This window comes from Callionymus lyra, chromosome 15, assembly GCF_982586985.1.
Source record: "Callionymus lyra chromosome 15, fCalLyr1.hap1.1, whole genome shotgun sequence".
Classification (NCBI taxonomy): Eukaryota; Metazoa; Chordata; class Actinopteri; order Syngnathiformes; family Callionymidae; genus Callionymus; species Callionymus lyra.
In genome coordinates, this window is record NC_141832.1 from 24,245,618 (window position 1) to 24,271,917 (window position 26,300).

At 38.0% G+C, this 26,300-nt stretch overlaps 1 protein-coding gene across 1 annotated transcript; it reads left to right on the top strand.

Annotated features, from left to right (window-relative positions):
- Positions 1–2,249: 2,249 nt before the first annotated feature.
- On the top strand, positions 2,250–24,968 carry grapa (GRB2 related adaptor protein a). Its single transcript, XM_087809549.1, has 5 exons — positions 2,250–2,520; positions 5,181–5,278; positions 7,732–7,851; positions 14,795–14,963; positions 24,084–24,968. Exons 1-5 carry the CDS (start codon positions 2,443–2,445, stop codon positions 24,267–24,269), a joined length of 651 nt encoding a protein of 216 aa, XP_087665675.1. The 5' UTR covers positions 2,250–2,442; the 3' UTR covers positions 24,270–24,968.
- The last annotated feature ends 1,332 nt before the right edge of the window (positions 24,969–26,300 follow it).

The following is a 26,300-nucleotide window of genomic DNA, read 5'->3' on the forward strand; positions in this document are numbered from 1 at the left end:
TTGAGTAAAAGTTAGGACCTAATATTCTCCTGCCTGTTCCCCATTAGTGTCTCTGCCTCCGTGAAGTGCTGGTCTGGTTTAGATCCCTCTGCCTGAACCCGACTGTGAATCTGCCTCACTTTGTTTGCTTAAGCCCCTTTGGCTGAAATGACTTCTGTGAGGCCTTTCTTGTAGCCATCTTGTCCCAGTCTCCCACAGCATCTCAATGGGATTAACATCCGGGATTTGACTTCGCTAGTCCATTCTCTCAGCCAGTCCTTGGTGGATTAACTGCTATGTTGTGGGTTGTTCTCAGGTTGCACAGTACAGTTCCCTTTCAGCATCAATGTTTTTTACAGAAGGTCTCACATGCACCCGCTGAAACATTTTCTAATGTAAATATTTCAATGAAAAGAGACACATGATGAGTACAATAACGGTACAAGATCCATTTAAGAGACACATAAATCAACACATAAGTTGACCTTTAACAGTTCTGCTCACGTCAGCAAGGGACCACAACCGTTGAGGAAACATCACAGCTCTGGTTAAAGAACATATTGTGATTGTTGATCTGGAAAATTGTGTTTATTCATCTCTGTCTGTCTGAATTCTGTGACTTGTGTGTCTTCAGATTACTGAATCAGCTCCGAGATAAGTAGAGGAACATTTTTAGGAGGAAATGCTGCTTCAGCTTCCTTCTCCCTCTTTTGTTACTGTCAGTGCAGCTGGATTCTGCTCACAGCTGAGTCAAGAGGTCAGCTGACGCGTTCCTGGACGAGCCAAGAGCTACTCCAGCCAGTAATGCCAATTATATAAAGCATAGTCCAGTCATTTAAACTCCCATTGATGTCTGTTCGTCTCCATGATCATTAGGTTGTTAAACAACAATAGTATTTTACTTTTAAGGAAGTTTAGTGGTTCATGTTGAGTATCAAACTCTTTCCTGGCAATTGTATTGTTTACAATATAATCAGGAGGAAGCTCATCAGTGGTCTTGTTTAAAAATGGATAAAGAAAAATAGAACCAGACAAAAGTATTTACCTTTACTTTAGGCCAAAACAGAGATGGAGCAACATGATAGAAAAACAGGGAAATTAAATACTGACATGACATCATAAAAAGTTAATAATACAAACTTTAGTTCTCTCTTTTAAAAATGACATTACAGGGACCTGAAGTCCACCTTTATTCCAGTGAAAAGTTCCTCATAAATCTGCACGCGGATACTTGTGCGAGTCTTTTCCCTCACGTAACCCAAGGATGTGACACAAAACAGAGTCTTCATCAGGCCATTCCAAAGTTGGCTGGGAAGTGACAAGATCTTTGTTTGAGATGCAGAGGCATGAATTAAACATTTGATGAGTGCCAGTCATGAATGTTTAAAGAGGACTAAAAAGATGACAACGTTTTGACACAGAATGCTGAGATGGCTGGAAAAGTAGACCAATGGAGAGAGAGAGAGAGAAAGAGAGAGAGAGAGAGATGATGAAGATGTTTCACCGAATCAAGTTATCGTGAACTAAGTAGTAATTGAACTTTAACACTCATACTTTATATTTCGAGATGGCGTTGGACGAAGTCGGTTGGAGATAGTTCCTCACCAGGTAAAAGGAGAAGTGGAAGGTGACCAATGAGATTCACAGATGTGCTGAGTGAGGATGAAGAGTACGGTGCGACTCAAGAGGAAGATCAAGACAGGTTAACGTGGCGTGAACGCTCTGGCAGCTGCTGATGGGAAAAACCTACACTTTTTTCAACATACATACTTGTCATTCTCTCTTCTCATTACAGGTTCCAACACGCTGGAAGCTAACCATCAACCTTCTTGCTGTGAGGCTTACTAATAAACCACATTGTACAGGAATGATAAAATCATCTTTTCTCTTTCATATTTAAGTTAAGTATGTATAGTTATACAAAGTTTACTTTGAGTATTCCACCATTTATCTCATCTCAATATCTGTTTAAATATAGCATATAGTGAATATGACGTATAAATGACTTATTATATAATATCTCAGAAGAACTACTTCAAAAAATTCAAAATAAAACTGTATTTTGACAACTGTTCCAATATGTTTCAATATATATGTTTGGTGCAGCACCTGAACAAGACTTGCACATAGACGTGTGCAACAAAACCACACACAACGCGTGAGACAAATATATACACACAGGAAGTGCCTCCCACTCATGTGTGTTTTCTCTCCTTCTCTCTCTCTTTCTCCTTCCCTCTCTCTCGCTCTGAATGTAACGGATGGCAGTTTGTTGCCGAGCAGCATCCAGTCGTGTTTCTCCCCTCGCTGGGCTCTCATCTTCTGCTCTGCCTCTCATCCTCAGTGGACCTTCTCTCAACTCCTCTCGCTCTCTCGTTCCTCCACCACTCATCTTTTGCTCTCATGTCTGCGGAGCACTGAAAAGAAAGTGTGGTGTATGTGTGTGCCGAGGGGGGCTTCGGCATGGAGGCTGTGGCACTTTATACGTTCCGGGCAACTGAAGGCGATGAACTCAGTTTCAACAAAGGAGACATGCTGAAGGTAAAAGTGACTTTTTAACTTCATTCTCATCGTTCAACTCTCTCTGTGATCCAGTCACAGCTGGAGGTGGAGGCAGCAAATGTGTCGCTCATCAGCACTGAGCCGCTTAAAAACTCAGAATTGAAAGCGAAAAGCTTCTTTACAACTCCCCAGTTCAGTTGATGAGAAATCTCTCACTTGATCATTTGGCACTGAGCAGTGATTCCAGCTGATACTGGGAACCAGAAAAATAAACACATTTCCAGGGGACAGTTCTGCTTCTGCAAAAGTTAAAAGTGCTGACCACGTCAAAAGAGCGTGAGCTGACAAAGTGTCCAAGTTGACTTGTGTGTAGTATTTCATGTCTCGAACAGCCTCACATCAGAATCAGACACACTTTTATGGTTGTTAACATTAACATGGGAATGATTGAGTATATGATTTGATGACGATATATAACACCATAGTCTCAAAATCCGTTTTAAAAATTCCAAATTGTTTCTCCAAAATGTTTGAAGAAGTCAAAGCCTAAAAAGGAGTGTCTGTAAAAGCAATATATTTTTATGATTGGGTTTATCTTCTGTTATTACCTGTAAAAATCCACAACTCATTTTATCAGGAAACAATATCATTTAAATTTCAGTGACGTTGTGTGTTTGTATTGTTGAGCAAACATCTTGAAATTAATCACTGTTTGTTTCTTTGATAGATGATGGTTGTACTTGTGTGTTGGGAATGCTTTTTATTATTATATATTATTATATATTATAGATCCTGAGGGATCAATAAAGTTCTACCTAACCTAGTAAGACGTCTTAACTCTTGAGCTTTTTCCCCTGATGAAAAGGTTTTTTTTTTTTCAAAAAATGTTCTTGAGTAATGAACAACCTTCTAAAATGTTTCTGTGTGGTGTTAAAAAAAAGTGCTTCACATGAGCTGTAGGAAATGAGACGCAGACCTAGTATCATACAGTAGCACCGTCAGAGGAAATGGAATATCTGGTACAACTTTTTCCGACTTTTGTTTCAGTCAGTAGCTTAATGTAATGACATTATATCAAGGAAGTTTAGCTTTATTTTAAACATGTTTTTCATTGCAATGCTCATATATTTCTTACTTATGTACTTGTCTCTCCTCAAATAGAAGTTCCTTAGGGTTGCAAGTTAACTGATTGTTACTAACATGTCTTCTTCTTAACTCAATGGTTCCGAAATACAATTTTTCTTTCAGATAAGTGCTAACCCTGACATCTAACCCCTCTTAAACTTCCATTTGAATCTTCATATCATTCACCTTGAAACTCTAACCCTTTTTCAACAACCTTTTTTTAAGCTCTACTTACGTAAATCAATAAAAGGCGACAACAGATAATTCAATGGAGGATAAATGAGATCCATTTTTTAAAATAAAAAAGCTGTCAAGAATGATGTAGAAGGTGTCACAGATGCAGATTCAAGGTTTGGGAGAAATAGTACTGATGACTGAGGGGACTATTGGACAAGACCTTTTTCAGTGTTGGGGTCACAGAGAGAGAAACTGTAAGCGAACAGAGGGACACAGTTCATGTATGTGATTGAATAATCGAGCTTGCAGTTGTAAATCATCTGCAGAAAGCATTAAAATAGTTGGAGCGTGAAATGAACTTGCAGGCAGAGAGGGCAAGTTTTGATGGATGCTTGACGAGGGATTGGGCGGTTTCTCCTCAGAGTTGTGGCGACTTTTCGCTCTTAGAAGGAAAGATATATTCGTGCTACAATTCTACCTTCTGTGATTTGGTCAGTGTAGCTTCACCCGTTTTGAATAGATTTCGACTCAATCGATTCATTAAAAAGTTGTTTTACATTTAATCCAATTTCTTGTAGTCGATAGTATTTCCCAACATTTATTTTAATTATCCTTTTGAAACGTTCTCAAATTTGATTAAATTCTTTCCATTTTTTTTGAGTTGTTTTGCAAACGCAGGTGATAACATTCACAACCTACTAGGTTTTGGATGCAGCTTTTATTATAAATGGTAAATAGCTCTTTACTTATATATAACACTTTTTATATGCTTGAGAAATGTACACTAAGTTACACATTCATCCATTCACACATCATCACACACTGATGGGAGTAGGCTGCGACGCAGCGCACCAACTGAACCATCAGGAGCGATCAGGGTAGAGTTTCTTGCTCAGGGACACAACGCCACAATCTCATCCGGAACTGGGATTGAACCCGCAACTTCTCAAGCCACAAGCCAATCACTCTACCGTCTGATCCATGACGCCCCCGATGACTTGGTTGATATAGATTAAGACTTCACAAGCCAACATCATGATGGGCACTTAACCTTTTGTTTGTTGGTCGTGAGAAATGTTAGCAGTCTTTCGTGTGGTTTGTCGTGACAGAACGAGGCGTCTGTACCAAAAAAGTTGCACGTGTTATCTTATATGAACCAAAGCAAAATCAGCATCAACTCACTCTACTTTAGCTCCACACTTCATACACACCAGATAGATTAGACGTCATACACATTGTTACAGGCGGTGACATTATATAGAAGATGAAGACAGATGCCAACAAGGATTGATGAAAGTGACCTTTCAACTGACAGTTATAGCTTCTGTCCCCCACATAAAATGCAAAATATTTCATCTCCGTATGTGTGTGTTTGTGTGTGCGCTCGTTTGATCTAGATCACCAACATGGAGGATGATCCGAACTGGTACACAGCTGAGCTCCACAAAAGAAAGGGCTTTGTGCCGAAAAACTACATCAACCTGCGACCACACGCGTAAGTAATTGTCATTGACGCAAACACATTCTATGACACTTCAGCGCCACAGCAAACGGAACAGCATCTATTTTTGGACAGATCCAAATAGCTTGCATTCAGCCCCAAAAAACCCTCTTCATGATAACGTGGGAGAGTGACAGCTTGTTAAATTAAACTTTGAGACATTCCAGTGATTTAGATCTGCTACTTGGCAAACTTTCCAGAGCTATATATCAAATGTGAGAGCACAGACAGTAAAGCTGGATGACCGACTCGGCCCCAGGATGATTAAACGATGCCTGATGATGTCATTGATAATCATTTAGTGACCTCATTTTTGAAGAGTATTTTAAAATTATTTCCACTTATCACACCCGCCTTGAGCAAGACAGTGAAAGACTGTAATCTGATGTGGATTAGCAAAGATGTCATAACCTATTTCGGTTCTCTTCCTCGTCTCCATCACTTCACATGGCATTAATAATCCAGCGCAGGTCTTCTCGAACAAGCCAACAGTGAGTGTGCAAAGCTCCGAGCAGTTTCACTCTGTCGGACATCTGCACCGCAGCAGAAGGCAAAGTTACCCAAAGGGACGCTCATACTTGGGTTTACGTAATCCCACATGTACAGATGCGTGTGTGTGTGTGTGGGTGTGTGTGTGTGTGTGTGTGTACAGTGAGGCGGCCGGTACACCATGTATCTCCATCAGATGTTCAAGTCAAGTGGGAATGTGCAGGGACAAACACTGACAACACAGCAATTACAGAGGCTGTGCATGGTTAGTGAACAATGATGTGTCGCAGTCATGCACAGCATCAGAAGGCTGCACGTCCCATTCTTCTGTTTATCAAGTCAGAAGAATCGCTTGTTTGGATTCGCAAAACGAATCTCAGATTTCCCTCCACCTCACATGCAACGTTCAATCATTTCCACAAAATCTAAATATGAATATGATAAAAATATTTGATGATTTGATGACAGCGGGAACTTGTGATGTGACGAGGACAATTGTTTTCATTATGCATTTTGATATATTGTATCTCTGAAAGGTCTTTTTTATTAGGTTTCTATTAAGTCATTTAGATCAGAATTTAAATTTAAATTGGGCCAAATTTTATATTGTGACTTTCATTGTTCATTTTTTTTTTTTATATCATTTATTAATATAGATTAATTTGCATATTCACGACAAAAAACAATTCCACAGGTTTTTTCAGTATTAAATACTAACTATAAATAATCGAATAAATAGTTAATTAGCCTTTGGAAACATTTCTACATGCTCTTTTTTTTTGTTGCTGTGTTCTGTGTGAATACAGTCAAGGGACCACATGTAGCCCCAAAACTTCACTTTGCAAATGTCTTATTTAGATGTAGCTACCGCCACTACAAAATATCTTTCAACAACGTACTTGCTTAAAGTTCCTGCTTGTACCAAAGCTATAGTAATCGACAACCAGTAAACCATCACAGCATTAGCTCCAACACAAAAACATGCAGAGAAGTTCATTCATTCATTCATTTTCTGTGCCGCTTATTAAGTAATTAAGTAAGTAAGTAATTTTTATTTATATAGAGCTTTTCCAGACCAGGGTCACAAAGCACTTAAACAATCAAAACAATATTCAATAAAGTAAATACTTTAAAAGTCAAGATAATACTGAGAACACAACAGGAGTTCCAGAAAATCAAGGAAAAGCCTGAACAAATAAAAATGTCTTAAGATATTTCTTAAAGGAGTCAGTAGACTCCATCAAACACAAAGAGAGAGGAAGATCGTTCCAAAGCTTAGGAGCAACAGCCTGAAAAGATTTCTCTCCTCTGGTCCTGAACCGTGTGCGAGGAACCATAAGTAGATTCTGATCCACAGACCTCAGAGCCCGAGCTGGGGTGTAAGGCTGGATCAGATCACTGATGGAAGGAGGAGCCTGACCATGAATAGCTCTGAAAGTAAGAATTACTTTTAAGAAAATTAAGAATATTAACAGATCAATATAAACATAAAGTTCATTTGACCCATTTTTTCTTATATTTTGAAGAAAGAATAGTAAAAATTCATTATTATTATTCATTTAATTTCAATGCATTTTAATGATTCCTTTTGTATCAGCACAGATTTCCAACACCACACATTGTAGCTTAAAAAACCCTCTTAGCAAAACCTATAAGAATAAAAGAACTTTCATTACTTTAGCTCCACCGCTCACGATCCAGACGTTTCTGTATCGTCTCATATTTAGCAGCATGTGTAAAAATAACATCAAAAGTGTGCTAATTTTACTTCTATATTTATTTGCCAAGTCACTCTGCTGCTGCCTGACACTTTCTTTCTGAAATATTTCGACTAAATATAGTATCAATATTGATTCGTATAGATGTAACAACATTAGCAAACTTCATAAGCTAATTGCCTATGGTAACTTCAGACACAAACATGAATCATTGCTTAATAATGCTTTCCCTTCCTTCAGGTGGTTCGCTGGCCGGATATCTCGGGGCGTGGCGGAGAGTCGACTAAGACATCGGGAGTGTGGCGCTTTCTTGGTCCGAGAGAGCGAGAGCGCTCCGGGAGAGTTTTCCATGTCCGTCAGGTGGGTAGGAAACACCGACACAAGAACAAGCACACCACTGCTGGACGTGTTTCTAGAAAAGCTGCCGTATTAAGTGTCATGAATTTAATTGTCAGTTTCAGATGAAACTGTTTACCTCGACAGCAGTTTTGGCGGGTTCACTCATGCATTTTGAATGTGTTCTGTGGTGATGTGGCTCAGAATCAGGGGACCAAAGGATAAGTACAGGCTCAAAGGGGTAACACTGGAGATCTGCTCCCCCTGTGGCCCGATGTGAACTAATCCTGTCTGGCACGCTGGGACATCTGGAGCTGCTGATGTGGCCGATTTGTCGTCTCACAGCTGAGACTCGCTGCCACAGATCAAGGAGGTGCTTGTCAGGCTGCAGGGACTCTGGTCATGGGTGCTTAAAACGCTGGCCATTGAGAGGAGCTGGAGCTTTATTGAGCTCAGTACGAATGAAGAAGATAACCAGTAAATCTTGATAAGAGGGTGATTATTGACGCCAATTCTTTCCTGAATTCCAAAAATAAATGTATTTATTTTGCAGTGGGTCAACATTTAAGATTTACACAAGCTGCCAACACACACAGGAAGACGGTTTGTGCCTTAATGTGTCACAATCTTTCCAATGATCTGTATTTGAAAGTGAGCCGTTGTTGCCATTTAAGACGAGAAAACCTCAGTCCATGAATGAAAAGTGACTTCAGATTAATGACCTCATCATCAAACTCAAGTTTAATTGCATCAGTTTGTTCCACTTTCCTAAAATATGCTACTAAATAAGCCATCGCTGGCAGCTCAGATCAACTACAGATCTTTTCATCAGCCTCATTTAGAGATAAACAGCGCAAATGGAGGATTAATAATGCATCCGCTGAAGAAACTTGATGGTGATGTCATTATTATTTTTTAAATCAAATTAAAATTGTTAAATTTATTTATTTTAATGGAAAATTCCAAAAGCTAGCTAGAGTCGAACATTTTAATGTCCAAGCAGGGAATCATGGGCATTAACACAGACTGTAGTTTGAGTAATTTTCATAAATTTGAGTAACATCAACAACATTAATGTTTTATCAGGGAGCCGAAGTTCTTCTACTTCTTGTTTGCCATCTTAAGTGTACCTTGGGTTTGACACAGGCAGTCCAGATGCATAACCAAATAGTAAGTCAAGGTTATTTATAGCAGCCATTTTGTCATGTTCCTCAGATAATGCCTTCTTTTTTCACTTTTACTGAAGAGTATTGATGAAATTATTAACAATTAACAAAAAAAAGAAGAAGAAAACCAAACTTTCCAAAGCCAACAATGAAGTCCAAGAATGTTTCGACCTCTTCTCTTAGAGTCTTAGATCAAGCAATAGTATTTCAGTGTACAGTGACAGCTATGAACCAAAACTCCATTATTCTCCTCCTTTTTTCAATTCTTTATCTCGCGGATAGCTCTGGCGGCTCAGGATCAAAATTTAATACCACACTTCAGTGATCCAAACACATTTGAGAAAGTGAAAGAGACAGACACTTAAAGATGAGTGAAGAGAAGAGGAGTAGAGTGGAGAAAGCACTGACTTCTGATAGAAATGGACACAAGAGGAGAGTTTGTTGAAGGTGGGGATTGATGCATTATTTAGCTTTTTTTATTTATTTCCGTCTTCCAGCACAGAGGGGGTGGAGGTTAAGTTAAATCAGACGGTCTGTGGAGAAAACAACGTTGTTTTCAACACATTTCTATTCACCTGTTTAGCCAGCTTCTCTCTTCCACGCTCCGGATTGAATCAAACCTGCTGGTACAAGATTTAGTCTCATTCAAGTGACCTTCAACACAAACCCTCTGAATGTTCCTATTGCTGCTTTTTTATGGAACTGTATGTGTAACAGCGTTAAGTTGGAAAGAAGGAAAAATAAAAGGAGACGATGTGTCACATGCTAGTCTGGAGTCAGGTGATGAATAATGGAGAGATTAGTGGTTTTTGTGGCTCGTGATGTAACGGTGGAATCCACCTTTTGGATCTTCATCATATTATTCCATATGACGACTGAGTAACGGCCTGAGAAAAGTGACTTGATAGTTATAATTAGCAGATTTTGACAAATTTTTCTTCTTACATGGATTATAACCTACATGAGGCTTCATTTATTTACAGATTTTTTTCAATCGCTTCAGCACGATTTTGAATACAGTGACCGTTTTTTTTTTAAAACACTACACACAATTAGCACAACCATACACACAATTAGCATCACATCCTTTGCAAAATGACACTCTTGTTAAAACTATACACTACTTTATAACAATTATATTTTGTTCCCACATGAAAACGCACACATTTCATAGACTTAATTCTGCCTCAACCAGTTACACACTGCTACACTTAACCTAAAACACTTTTAGCAATTGCCCATTATTTGAGTAATGTAAGGGAAGTACACACAGAAAGATCAACTATACAAAACTAAAAATTCATCAAATACAACACAAGTCCAATGCTGTGATGAAAATATACATTATTTATATAAAACGGTCAAAATTTGAACAAAAGATGTTCATGCTACAACAGAACTGTGCATTACACACACACACAAAATACACACCCAATCAAAAAATAATTGGGATGGGGGCACTGATGAAAAAAAGGAAAGAAAATCCAGCAGACAGAAGACACACATATGGACACACACGTATATGGATACTCACACAGATGGAAATGTATGTGTCTATTCACGTATATGGATACAGAGACACACGTATATGGACATAACAACTATGGTCACACACATATATGGATACACACATACATGGACAAATACGTATATTGACACAAACATCTTTGGACACACACATATATAGAACAAACATCTTTGGACACACACATATATGGATACACACACACACATATGGACACACACATATGTGGAAACACACATATATGGATACACACACACATATGGACACACACATCTTTGGATACACATATATGGATACACACACACACACACATATGGACACACACATCTTTGGACACACACATATATGGATACACAAACACATGGACACAGATGTATATGGACACACACACACATGGACAAAAACATATATATTGACACACATATATATGGATACACAAACGCATGGACACACACGTATATGGATACACATACACACGGACACACTCATATATGGATACACACACACACGGACACAAACATATATGGACACTATCACTATAAGGACAGTGTCTCCAGAAGACAGGTGAACTCACCTGCTGCCTTGTTGTAGTGCTTGAACCCGATTGTGTGTCTAAAATGAAGCATCATGTGTTGGTGCCCCTGCGTGTCGTGTTTAATTAACTACATCGTGAGTGTGGTTTTTGAAAGTCAGTGCTTTGAAATTAGCAAGGAAGTGACGTCATGATATGAAACTGTGTGTAATGTACACAAGTGTGTGTAGTGTTTGGCAATTTACTGTGTACGGTTTACTGAGTGTAAGGTTTTTATAATTGTGGACGACTTTTGATTTTAGTGTTTATGAAATCCAAAAAAACTGTTTATTTGTTTTTTTTTGTTTGTAGTTATTTGATAGATTAATTAAAGGTAAATGGGCAGACGTTTATATTTGGACAAAAGTAAAAACAAAACTGCATATTTATCTAGTTTCGGAAACATTTAAGAAGAGATCGTACGCACGAGATCGTGCCTTCACGCAGCTCGGCTCTGTCACTCACAATAGACTGTGAGCCACTTCCTGACAATTTCAACGCATGATTCATTTCACCGACAGTCGTGTGTGGTGGCGTGTCCGGGTACCGAGGCGAACTTTGACTCTGTGACTCAGATGCTGGATCTGAGATGTTCAGATAATGTGGGAGAAGGAAAAACAGAACAGGAAGTGATAGAAGTTTGATAAAGGAAGTTGTGTCTATGATTCACATACGACCTTCCTGAGTTGTTTTTTTATCTGTGACTTTGTCTCCTCAGCTGACATAGTTGTCCATCTCTCCGGGTTTTTCAGCTCACTCCTCTGCTAGCTGAGTTTGTTCTCTTAATCTCTCTATCGCTGTGGGCCTTAATTACAGCGGATAAGAGTGGAATCTTTGAGGGTTTGTGTCTACTTGAGTGTCTGTGTGTGCCGGGGAGAGAGCGGCAGATGCTGGGTCGGAAATGTAACTCCGTAGAACGAAGAGGAAGAACTCTTGACTTCATCAAATGGAGCGATATTTGTCATTTTCTCATGATCTAAGTTCAGCAGTCATTTCTAATATGCACCACCGTGTCCACAGTTTGGATTTAAACTGCTTCTAGCTTCACACATTGAGCTCATGTGTCCACAGTTCCATCGTTGAGATGCTCAAAAAACTACAAAGACAAAATGAATATGCTGTGTGTGTACAAACCAAGAGTCTGCATCTGTCAGCCACTGGCATGAATTCCCAGCACTCTTCTACATCTATTATAAAAGAAAAGTTGCTTCATTTTTTATACAGGACAACAAATAAAAACACCCGTTCAATAATGTACCCCGCCACTTGGGGGCAGCAGAAACTTTAACCACCATGAGGATGTTTGTGATGGCAGACAACGGGGCTAAAAAGGAAGGTGTGCAAAGACAACAATACTTCCAAAAACAAATAAATAAAAGTATACAGACTACCTTAAATGCTCACCCAGGTGTCATTAGACGAGACAGACATGTACACAAAGTAACCGGTTTTTTGTATCTTATCTCTGGAGGCGCTCTTGAGGGGCTGATGTGACACGTCCTCATCACAGCTGGTGTCTTACAAAGTATCTCTTTGAATTCTGAAACCACAAGTACAACTGCTCCGCCGGCACGATCTGTCATGTAGTGACGGATCGTGCCGCGACCGAGGCCATTTCTCCTTCTCTCTACCTCGGACTGACATCTATCCTCGGGTTTTATGGAGCACACACAACTTTAAGAACCCTTTCAATAAGATTTAGAAGCCTTTTCTTTTTCACTCCATCCTAGTGTGCTCGATTTTTTTTAACAGAAGTCATTTATTTATTTTTATAGTGAGTGTGTAGGAATTATAGTAATGCTTTTTTAATGCATGTTGTAAACTTCTTGTGATCAAGACAATTTTTGTTTATTGTATAATTAAAGAAAAATAATATCTTTTTTTAAGTCCTGTTTAAAGTAATGAATGGAAAGAAGTGACTTATGTTCATGTACAGCAGCTACAGCTACAGCTATTCTTGCAGGATTTTTTTAAAATAATGGATAGATAATTGTTTTAAAATTTGTATCAAATACTTGTTCATTTTATTTTAAGTAGAATACAATGAATAGAACACCAGAGGCTGATTAAGTATTTTTATGGAGTGTAAAACAGATTTCACAGCAAAGGAAATGGGATCAGTTGAGAAGTGGTTAAACAATTATAAGCAAGGTTCCAACTTCCTCTAAAGGAAGGAAATTAAAGAAGAAAGAAAAACCTTTAGGCAAGTTAATTAAAATGAAACTCAATTATCATATGTAACCACTGATGTAAGAGATTATCAATGAATCCATCTTTTCCCAGCAAGTCCCATCTTGGAAATTAGAAGTATCCAAGCCTTTCATTTTATTTGATCCTAAAACACATAAATATCGATGGTTCTGGTGATAATCTCGACACTCGGTTTCTAAATGGTTGCAACTTTGAATACTGGGTAAGTTTTATTAAAAGATCCTTTTAAAATGTAATAACAGATTATTGAATTGACAGCAATGCAGTAAAAAAAGAACCAATGCTGTGCGAAACATTTAATAAAACTCTTAAAGTCTTTCAACAATAAATAATAAACAATTTAAATAGACATGACACTTTTTATTGAGTACATGAGTACATTTATTTCTTAACCAATTTAAATAGATAGCTTTTCACCATGTTTACTTTCACTCCGCTCATGCAAAAAAGGTAAGAAAAGAGAAAACAAGGGAAAGTAATGATCATTATTATGATATGATTTCTTTGTAACACTACACTCAGTGGCAACTTTTCACTCTTTTTTTTAATGAAAGTTTAACGGTCATTAAGATGTGCGTCACACACTCCTACTCGGAGATGTGTTTAGAAATATGGGGGTGTTTCAGTGACTTCCGCCGCACATTACATAACCACGTGATCATGGCAAGATGTCCAGATTTCTAAAGATAAGCTGGCAAGTTACTTAGCAACTGCTGCCGAGCAGGAATGTGAATCAGGTATGATTGCCACGGCAAAAGAAATCGACAGCGCTGGTCTCGGCGCTGTCTCATCCATTCATGGACATTTTTCATGTTTACATGCATCAACTTTTTTGGTAAATTTTCACTTTAGCAGTAAAAGTTGCTGATGCATGTGTTATGTGACACAATGCGATCGATGATCAGAAAATAAATTAACAAGGATTTTAAAGCTCAAAGACATCGTGATAGGTTGTAAATGTGTGCTAGCAATGAGATGAACTGGCAACACAATAATCACAGCTGTCAAAGTTCGACCTCTTTAAGTTCTGATACTCGGCATTTGGATTCTGAAAACATTCCAATGGGTGCGGATGGCAGTTACAATGATGTTTCCAGCCCAAACGGCTGGCACCGCATCAGAAACATGTCGACATAAGAGGCTTTTATTCACTTCTGGTTTGGTTGTGCAGTTTGTGGGAGTTGATCCTTTTGCGAGAAGCCAACTTCAGGTCATCGTTTTATTGAATCAGATGCATTACATGATTATCATGTCTGTAACCACGTGCCAAAGAATCAGAGTGAACATGTTCAACTGAGGGTTTGTTGATGAGATAAGTTATTCTTAAACCACAACTGCATTTGGACCTTAAAATGTTAAAGTGGAAAGAATATAGAACAACAATAACTCTTACTTAATGGAGTTTCAGATTGATTTATTTTGATAAAAGTGCCAAAAATAAAAGTGAGAACATAAGAGAGCTTCACTAACAACGCTCCGTTTTCTTCCCTGCAGTTACGGCGACCATGTTCAACACTTCAAGGTACTGCAGGATTGCTGTGGTCAGTATTATGTGTGGGACGAACTCTTTTCCTCTCTGAATGAGCTGGTGGAGTTTTACCATAGCAACAGCATCGCCAAGGAGAGGAACGTCTATCTGAGGGACCCTGAACACTTTGCCAGGGTGAGCTGGTTATCTTCCTATTTTAAAACACTTGGCTCCTAATGCATTTATTTTATTGTTATAGTAATAAATAAATAGATAAACATGCACAGTAAGTTTTCCGCTCCAACATGGATTAGATTAGAATCACATGAACTTAAATAACCTAAAACGCGAAAAAGAGGCCTCACAAGATACATGTTAAATCAGGCAAAAATACATTTTCAAATTATAAATGACATGACTGCCTTCGAGGGAGACAGCTGCAAACCAAATAAGCACATTATAAATTCCTCAAAAGACTGACATACATTTGCTTGCAATGCTCAGAAGCCACACACATGAAGGAAGGCTGGAGACACATGTTGACATAATTGTCATTTGCCTTAAATAGTATATGAAATATTAAATGACTCATTTTAATTTGAGACACTTTCTTTTGTTCTAATTGGAGCAACATGTTTCTGGGTTCTTCTAGTGCCTCCCTGGTCATGTCACACTGTGATTCCATTATTATTCATTCCCTGGGACCTCTATTCCTTTACCCTATATATTATAATCTTGAGATAACTTTGTTTTGATTAGAAACTTTAAATCAAATCTAATTTAATTGAATTCTGAGTGGACTTTTTGCAGTGACCGACAAGACACTTTCTCTCGTTGCATTAACCTGTTCTGACACTGGAGGGAGCCAGAAACAATGTTTTGAATCTTACGTAATGCTGCTTTAAAATTTTAATAACGCAAAAAATCCTTGTATGACAGTAAAACGTGCAAACATATGAACTTCTTTTTCTTAATTTTCTGTTAACATTTCAATTGGATTCTCTCTGCCCTTCCTCTCTTCCCACAGCTGAGATGAGGAGTTATTGAAGTGCACTCAGATCAGGATTATGAACACAAACACTATTAATATTTAATGATATACCCACTTCAAGACACAACACAGTTGTTCTTTTTACTTTTTCATAAAGACCAGCCCTCTGACTATGACAACATGAATATTTTGGTTCACTCCAGAGGCGCCACTTGAAGTGAATGATCAGTGGAGGGGAAGCCAGTTGAAGCAAAACTAAATGAAGGTTAAGCAGCAAGTCAAAGGGATCAGGAACTTATAAAAAAAAAAATGTCTAAGGTTATGATGAGTCATCAATTACATGTCTGAGCGCAGCATTATTTTGTTTTTGTTTTTACAATCCCTTGATTTATGACAACAGTGGTAAACATGTCGATCACCTGACTACGATTTGAACAGAAACAAGCAAAGATTCGTGAGTAGCAGGAGATGGAAAGGTGAACCTCAGGGCGTGCTCCAGTTCAAATTTTGATTTTGATCTTCAGCACTGTTGACAGGAGCGTACGCCTGTATCTAAACAACACCTGTTGTACTGGCCTGTTAATACTGATCACATCAACTTTCATTACTTAACAAAAACTTCTCACCGTCATTAAAACAACATTAGCACAGCTCTTCAATGAAAAGTGATGGCTTTAAATTATGATTATTAGTTAACCGAGAATTACAGGTCATGCAAGGAAGATTTCAAAGAAAGGGAGTGCCGATGAAAGCAAGAACATTTTCATAATCTTTTTTGGGGGATATTCTAGTTGGATGGTACAATGGGTTGACTAAATATTCCTGTTGTATCTGTATCGCTCTGATTTATAGTGAAACTCCAAAGTCATGACATCTATTGGAACGAGCAAGTCTGTGCCTGCAGAAAAACAGTTAAGCACATTCTGGTTATGACAGCACAGAAGGAGCGATTGACAATAAAAGACGGTCGGAGACTCACTATAAAGCTTTTATAGTTTGATTAACATGTCCATGGACTCAGTAAAACTCTGGTTGGATCAATCAAAGCGTCAATGAATCAAAGTCCAGACTGAGTCGGGAACTTTATTTTTTACAGGAAATAACACGTAGATGCTGGTTCAACAAGTTATCCTTGTATGTGTCACACATTCTTGTAGAGGTTTTATCAACTTCCTGTTTTCTGGAACACTTTATATAGAAGATTTGATTGTTTAATCAGTGTGTGTTTTTAAAGAACAGTTTAGAACTATTAAAGTTTTTAAGTATGACCCTTCATTTGGGGAATTGAACAAATCATTTTGTGTCATCATCTTAAATTTGTCTGTGACATTGTGTCATCTGGTGGCAGCTGGGGTAAAGCAAATATTCTCTAGTAAACAGTATTTTAAAGCAGTATTTTCAAGTCATTTGTATTATAAAACGTAAACGGATTGGATGGGACTTCCAGATAAATCTAGTCTTGTAAAATCCCATTGGAATAAATACTTAAAGGGAAGGTTTTGGTTGATCCTTGATGATTTTTAACAGTTTTCTCCGTTGACTCCGCAGCTGTGCGTTTCCAAATGTAACCCAGATTTGCATTGTGCAAACACAAAAATATGTTTCTCTTATCTTGCGACAGCTTAACGCACATTCTGATCCCCTAGGGAACGCACGCAGGAATCCGAAAGAAGTGAGACAGGCTTTAGAATTTAGCTTAAGGCTATTTTGGTGGAAGTTAAACAGAAAATAACAACACTTGTCTCACGGGGGGATGAAAAACAGAATGACCTAAATACGTTCTTTCACTAAGGTATGAAAACAGACAAGCTGACAGACTTTTTATTATGACGAGTTGAACTTCGTCGTCAACATTCTTGGCGACTGTGACCACAGTCACATCTAGACTGTTTCTGCTCCCTTCAAGTTCACTTTACTTTCTGTTTCAAAGCCGATCAAAATCCTCCACATCAATGTTGTGCAGTCGCCCGAGTCAAAACCAAAAACATCTGATCGGTTCCTTCAGCTATCAAAAATAATCAGTCTGCCTGCCGTTGACATTAAAAGAAATGTAGCCTCATCTTCACCACTTTTAAACCTTGATAAAGAATATAAACATATATTCGACACACAATGACAATTTGAGGCTCTTTATCACAATAATTGAAAAATATAAATGATGTAATACACTTAGAGTATTTAGTATTAGCTGTTCCTTAAAGTCTGACTTCAGAAAACGAAGTTAAACAGAACTTCTTGTAGTAAATTATCACTTAAGTTGATTTTACTGTTGAATAGCCATTTACTGTGAGGATAGAAGATCCAGTTTTGCAACGAAAAAAAAAAAACAAGAATTTTCAATTGCATAATAGATCAAGGAAGAAGAAGCATCCTTTTGTTCATTTAGCAGATTTTAGTAGCTTTTTGGAATGTAGATGCTAGCTTTTGTCTCCACCTGCAAGGGCTCTTTGCATGTTTCATCAACTGCTGTTCTGTAGGTCACCCTGTTGCTCTGCTATTGCCTGCAGATTGTTTGTTTCTGAAACAGACCCCTGTAGGGCAGGCTGGTGCACCATAGGTGGAGTGTTTACCAACAAGGTTTTGTAGCCTCTGAAAAAATCTGCCAGGCTAAATCTACTCAGAGCTGCTTGTTCACTGCGATACATGGAACGTTGAGAGTCTCCAATAATTTTCATGACAGCATATTTTCCAGTGGTCTTACAGTGGCAAACAATTCAATTCACAAACGGGAAAATGTATTGTTATACATGACAGCACTCACTCTGAAAACTGCAATCGAAGTTAATGGGGGTTTTTTTAGCCGTTGTGTTATCTCAAGGTCAAGGTGACCCGTTGGCCCGAAAACAAAATGTGTTTATGGTATCCCTTGTGTTATCTCTGGGTCATAACAACCTCCCTGGCTTCCATAAATACATGGTGCATTGGTGGATGTCATTCCCCCTTGACCCAGAGACAACACAAGGGATACTACACACATATTTGTTTTCTGACCACCATGTTACCTTGACGCTGAGATAACACAAGGGTAAAGTAAAAATGATTAACTACTTTCACCTGACAAATCCAGAAAAGTGTCATATTTAAAGATAATAATTATTATATAAAGAAACTAAACCAGAATGTGTTTCTCCTTCTATTGTCAAATTTTCTTTCCACACTTTAGAAGCAATTCTGCTCACATTTTTGTCTTTTATTTTTATCTTGATATAAGATAAGAACTGTCAGGTAAATGTAACTCAAAATAAGTCACAGTTTGTACTAACACCGTCTATTGTTTTCATCAAAACATAAAAATAGTGGTCATATTTAATATTTGTTTAGCTGTGCATTTATTTTCTTTCAACTTTTAAGAAGATTCAAACAGAATCATTAGCAGTCATTAACACTGATACAATTAAATAAATACCTTTATTCCTCTGTAGCCACATATTGGGAAAGTGAATTACATCTAATATTTATGTTATTTTTCACCAGAGAAACATGGTCAATGGGTTGCAGCCCTAACCCTGGAATTTACTTTGTCAAAGAGACTCACCAGATGGTTAATAGCTGCGCTGAATACAGAAATGTGTCTTGACAAACACTTTGCTGCAGCCGGCCAAGAGCAGGACGTGAGAAAAACAGAGCAGTAGTTTGGTTAAAGAAATCTGCTTCTTTCTTTTCTTTTATACAACAAAGTAGGTGTTTTTCTTAACGTGTCCTGGTATAAAAGGTTGATCAGTTTCAGTTTTTTACAGTCATAAGTAACATTTTTACATCTTTGTTATTACAACCGACTCATTAATAATTCCGCACAAATGTGGAAAGACAATGAGACGAAATGTATGTTTATGTGGGTGGCCGACGGCGCTAGTGACTCTGAGAAAAATCTCTGTTTCTCGAAGGAGACACGGAGGCAGACAGCCAGATTGAGTGGGAACACTTCTGCTGTTGCCGGAGAATGTCCTACATATGAACACATTGTTAAACGCCATATGTTATGTCATCTCATTAGTCAGACTGTATTTCTGGAGTCATGTCTGTGGCAGAATCACTGAAGTCAAACAGCGTGAGCAGCTGATCTGATCGAGGTGTTTCCTCATGATATTGATGCATAGCAAAACACACACGCACACCACCCGTGCGCGCACACACACACATGCACATACTTGATGGCTATGCTGATAAAACAAAAACACATGTCTCTTAAACCAGTTTCTGATACACTTATTTATGAATCATGGTCAAAAAATGTGATTAAGTAGATTCAATATTTAAATCGTTAGAGGCTAACCTTATATTACTTTTACATTTCTTCTTTGTTGCTCTTTGATTTTAATGTTGACACTTTATTTTAAATTGATGCATGAAACATCATCCTAGTTATACTATGGCTCCATGTCTGTCATGTTGCGCAACACTATCACATCTAAAAATGGTTCTGCACACACGAGTAATCAAACTTAGAACAATAGAGACGTGCAATCATTTCAACATTATTACCTCCGACAAGGAGAAGTTGGGCCAGTGGACCAGAGGTGACAGTATAATGGGAGGTTTAAGGTAAACACTTCTATGTTATGCAGTGGTGAACTCTCTACCTTTAGTTGAAATATTTAACAAGTACTGACATGACTCCCTAGACTTCAAATACTCATCCTACATAATCTTCAAATGTTAATACATAAAGAATGTGTTTCTTCGCCGAAGTGATAATGTGTCTTCAACGTTTTATTCGTCCAAATGGGTCAGTTTGGTAGTTGAGCTGCAATAAAGCCTGAACACCAGCATTAGGAAAATAAAATGCAGCTTATAAACAAACCACACAATTGCGTCTTATCATGCAAAAGCAGAGACGGAAATATTTCAAAGAACACTCCAGCGCTTGTGTTTCTTTATCTCCTACTTCAAACAAAATGCCAGTAAATTCAAAGTAAACATTATTTTCCTGGGGAAATGCAGGGTATGTTTGCCTTGAATCCATGTTTGGTGAGTCATAGATGTCAACAGTAGAGTTCAAGAACCATCAATGCCCTAACTCTGGTTTTTGATCTTCTAATTAATCAAAATGCATTTGTCGAAACCATTTCCTGGTCTAATCTGACTCCAGACGAATGACGCCTTTGAACACATTCAAGATTAACATTTTTTCATTTTTGGCGGTAGATTTCCTAATATTGTTCTTTACTATTGTTTTCATCTGTAGTTCAAAATAGAGTTGATGAAAATACGTACGTTATGCTCTTAATCTGTGTTAGTTAAACAACATTTGTTCAGGTATATTCTTGTTCTTTACATAACCAACAGTGTTGGAGTCTCTACTAAGTCAAGCCATTTCAATGACAGTGCCTTTATTAACGGTTTATTAACATTTGTGTTTGATCTGTGTTCTACCTTTTCTATCACTATATTCAAGCCTTAAATGTAGAGGAAAAGCTGCGTAGCATTATTATGAAAGGTGTTATAATATTTCCACACCACTTGACGCTCTTTCAAATACTTCGACTTATTCATGATAAATGTATTCCGTTTGTACCTTTTCCAAGATATTTGTTAATCTAAGATTAAGCCCAAATACTTTAGCTCTGAAACATGCTCATGCATGTTTTTCTACTTTACCTTTAAAATATACATTTGTTCTTTTCGATAGTTGATGAGTTGATATATTTTCTTTTTTTCCATTCACTTTCGGTATCAACAATCAGAGTTTTAATACCTTCTCCACGGTCATTATTGTGCCTTTTGAAAATCTTTTAGAACAATTGTTAAAAGATACGACAACAGAAATGTTTTATTTATTTTACTTAAACAGGGTTCAAAATCAAATTGCAAAAATATGTATAAATGTGTATTGTGGCTTTGCGTGGCTGTGCAAAGCTACAATTTTCAGCGTGCCTTATAGTACGAAAATACAGTAAATTTAATTACGTGATTTATCTGCTATGTTGGCTATAGTTAGTACCTATATAAAGTGAGTCTACAAGAATACAAATTGTATATGAATTACTGGAGAAGCTTTGGTTAAACAAAAAAAAATATTGTAAATGTTGACACGCCTACAATATATTTTAAACTAGTTTTGTGAAAGCAAATTTGCTCTTTCTCTTCTAGCTATACAAATAGTCATTTATCATGATGAACTACATTACAGTAAGACTTTTCTCTCATTTGTTTAAAATGCAAATCAAATATTTTTTGAAACAGACTTTGTTCCACATTCAGTTTTATGAAATGGGACATCGCATGGCTCTCTCCACCAGTCTAACCTCTAGATGTCACGGTTATGTACTGCCTCCCAACAAACAGCTGATTAATTCATTTTGCAGGCATTGTGTGAAGTCTAAACAACTGAAAAGCCAGGATTGGTTTTCTTTGCAGGTCTCAACAGCTAAAATAATTTTCTAGCACACACCCAAGCACAACAAACCTTCAATATGTCTAGACTAAATTAAGCCTGCAATGATGCATATTGCGTTACGGATTTAAAGGCTTTTTTTCCACAGATTGCACCTCTGGCTAGTGATCTTAATCCAGCCAATTTATTCTGTATCTACCTGTTCCCGTCTCCACCTGATCGTCATTCTGTTGGTCTTTACTGCCCAAGAATTCTACCAGACACCCACAATTGTTAGTATTGTGTTACAGCTGACAGCTCACGCTCCCTCCTCACAGTTTGAGGAGGCTGATCGTAAAGTTCAAGCGGTTCTTCTCAAAATAGCCACTTGTCTGAGATCAGAGCTGGCTGTTGATAAGGAGAGAGAAAAACAATATTTTTACTTCTTTCCGTCAAACATGTATCATCTCAAAACCATCAACGATCCGGCCGGAGTAGTAAATGACTACACAGAAATACAAAACAGTGCATCAATCAAATGTAGAAAGAAAATGTTGGATTCAAGGGTGTGTAAATTGAGCCATCAACCAGATCGATCTTTACTTGTAAGCAAGGTGAAAATAACTGAAAACATTACTGATCAATATCACATATTAGATCTTTCTTTACACAACATCAATGTGCTGTTGTGCCTTCTGTCGACTCCTGATCTTCCTTAGGAGTGGCACTTCTTTAAGTGTTTAACACGATGACGAAAACTGTCGAAGCCCTGGGAGCCAACACGTTTACTGTATATATCTTGTCATGCTATAGAAGAAGCTGCTGAAGCACACCTCTAATGTAAATGTCATGGGTTCTATTAGCATTAGATAGTTTGTCAGACTGCCATCAGCTAGAACGTGAAAACTCCATGAAGCTTCACAAGACAATTTTATTTTTCTCAGTCTTTGGTGGCAACTTACAAATTACACGCCACACTTGACATCTCATGCTTATGTTTACCTATTTGATAATACGTTTATTTTTTTCACGATAATACACGTTGATCCTTATAAGGTAAATAAATAGAACTAACATAAGGAAGGTCTCGTTGTCCATCTTTCTTTAGAAAACCACTAAACACAACTGAACATCATTTAAACACATATGCCTGGTAACCATACTTTCTCCAGTCATGAGCCAAACTTTAGGAAGCATCCAAATTCTCACTTAACTTTGATTTTATTTCCCCAAAGGAGGAAATTAATTTACGACTTTCAAATTAAGAGCATTGAATCCGCTTTGTTTGCCTTGTTTTTCTTTATTACTACGGTCATACTCTGTGCATACTCTGTGATCCTACAAAATATAATATTTGAATTTAGACCTTTGAAGAAATTAATAATTTAACCATCATATTTTAACCATCTAAGTCATATGACTGTCAAAGGGTTAATGACACCTTTTTAAATAATAGTATAAATTGACAACCCATTTTAAGATTTAATTTTTTTACTGAGTGAATCATGTCACTCAACTCTCACTCGTAATTTTCTGAAACTTGGCAGCCCTAATATACAAGCAGGGATTCTTTTTTTATTCTAAAGATCTATCAGTGTATCAGTCCAATATGCCTTGAAAAAAATGTTTTGCTTTCACTCAGGTGGCAGCGAAAAATTGCTCTTATTTTGTCAGCAAAACTGTAATGGTATATCGAATTTAATATTTCCAAATGGAATGTATTTATTTCAATCTCTTCCTTCAAATTGGTTTCCTGTGTTTTGTAAGTTGTCGTTAGAATCGTAAAAAAAACCAATATTTTTAATCACATTAAACAACTTTTGCAAAGCAGGAAAACAAGGTTGGCAGTCAGGTATGCAATATTTAAACAGCTCACAATGAAATTCAAAAGCCTCAAAAACCCAGATGCCGATATATTCGTCACCCCTAGAGATAAACTAAATAAGTATTATATTTTTTTTTCTACACACAACTTGACCCATAATGACCTTTTTTTCTGTCTCCCCCACAGCGACCTCATCACGCCCATGCCCTCTTTGACTTTGCCCCTCATCATCCCTCGCAGCTGCGCTTCCTGCGCGGTGATGTCATCGAACTGATCGATTGCTCCGACACCCTGCGCTGGAAGGGCCGTTGCCACGGGAATGTGGGCTACTTCCCCCCAGAGTACGTGCAGCCCATCTTCCACTGCCAGTGACCTGTCAAAGCGACCTGGGCGGCAGATTTCCTGAGACGTCTTGACCCTGATCTCCGAGGCAGATGAGCTGCCACTGAGCCCTTTATGATCTAATTTATCTCACTTGTATCTCAGCACTCTGGAAATTACGCTTCGAACAAAACCATTATTATTAGCAGTGCTACGCATCACACACACACACCGACCTGCAGGAGAATCATGTGCGGCTCATGGCAGCTGGTGGAGGAAGCAGAACCTTCCTTCTTTGCTCATGAGCGAGATTCACTCCAGTATTTGGCCCAGTAGGAGATCCGGCGAGCCGAACAGAGACAGACATTGTGTAGTGAATATCTGGGACACTGCGAGGACACTGACACAGCAGTTCCTCTCTCTTTCTCTGGGCTTGTGTGTTGTCAACGGAGGCCGGTCAGTGAGCCATGTTTTCAAATCATGTACTTTTGACGTGTGTGTGGGACGTCCACTGTTTTCACTGCTTAAATTACTCCTTTAAGCTTGTGGTCATCTACTGATTCAAATATATATATATATATATATATATATTCTGGTGTGTAGAGATATTTTACATACAGTACAGTATAAAAAGCAAGCTGAATATTGTATATAGATGTTTTGTCACAAGAAACGTTTATGTTTATAACATATTTGAAGAGTCTTCCCTGACATGTACTGATGAGTGAAAAATAAAATGGACCCTTTAAAGCAATTTCTGAGTTTTTTCATGCAAGAATGGCAACCTTCTTCCTTCACTGGATAATAAACACCCACTAAAGTTGGAAGTCGCTAACAAAAAAAATTGCCATTGAATTTGTAAACATGTTCATAGTGATGCAGCTGGTGAGGGAGTTTTTTATCTTGACTTTTTGCCCATCAGGTTGGATATAGATGTATGTGGCCATTTCTATTTTGAGCAAATTCAGCTCAGGAAATTGCTAAATTGGGAGGACAAGTGGCAGCCTTCACACAACAAAGACACATCTGTTAAGGCAGCAGCAGTGTCCAGAAACCATAAAGTCTTACATCCGTCAAACATTTTTGAGATATCGCTCACAGTACTAAAGTCTCCATAGCAACATTGGGTGGCATCAGTGGCCAGCTCACTAGGTCTCAGTGGAATGTGGAAGATCTTGTGTTTTTATTAACTATAAAAAATCTCACCATTGACGTTATTTTTTTAGCTGTGATTGAAGAACCAACTTGTGTTGGTTTCGGAGATGTTTGCCAAGACAACTCTCACTACAGCTCTTGCACAATGAGATGCAGACAATCAGTAGACTTTAACTTCGTCCGTTGACTGATGCTATCCAAAGAATGCAGCCATGTTTCTCTTGACAAGATGTCATGTAAGAATGTGGCAGGAAACTGAGTCATGAATAAAAATTCCCTTTTGCGTAAGTGTAACTTTTGTCTCCTCTATGATTGACATGATCACCTTCTCTCCTTCGACGTGTTAGCGATCAGATGACATTTCATTTCAGTGAACCGAGGACATTGCATTTGTTTAAAGCTGTTCCAAGAATAGAAAATGCTGCTTTTTTTGTTGTTGCAGTGGCTTCAAAGTGCGTGAGACAGGTAAGAGTGGTGAGCCAGACGGAGCAGCACAACCCCCAGAGCATAGTTGTGTCGCGGAGAATTAGCGGCTCGATGTGAAAACAATCTACCTCGGTGAGCTCGGCGGATTGCTATGAAGAAAGAAATGGGTGTTGTTGGAGGAGAAGAATGAAAACAGAATAGATACTGATGAAAGATAGGGGACAAGCAGACGCTGTGTCCGAAGTAAAAATTCAGATGACAGCAATAGATCAAGAGCAAGATGCTACAGGTTCGAAGGTAAATATGCCAACATTGTTGAACCAGTTTGACTGACTAGTGAGCCTTGGCCAGCAGATGACTACACTGCCTCCCTGGCCTAGTTATTACCATTATTATAAAAGGAATAGAAATATTCAGTCTTGCTAAGGTTTCCCCCAATATTATTTTGCCCAAGAAGAAGCTCTTTCTCATATAAGCTCTCTTTTTTTATGCCTTTATTTA

Coding starts and splice junctions, on each gene's coding strand:
- grapa (XM_087809549.1), top strand. CDS start 2,443: ATGGAGGCTGTGGCACTTTATACGTTCCGGGCAACTGAAGGCGATGAA. Junction 2,521..5,180: donor ACAAAGGAGACATGCTGAAG/GTAAAAGTGACT, acceptor CGTTTGATCTAG/ATCACCAACATGGAGGATGA. Junction 14,964..24,083: donor ACCCTGAACACTTTGCCAGG/GTGAGCTGGTTA, acceptor TCTCCCCCACAG/CGACCTCATCACGCCCATGC.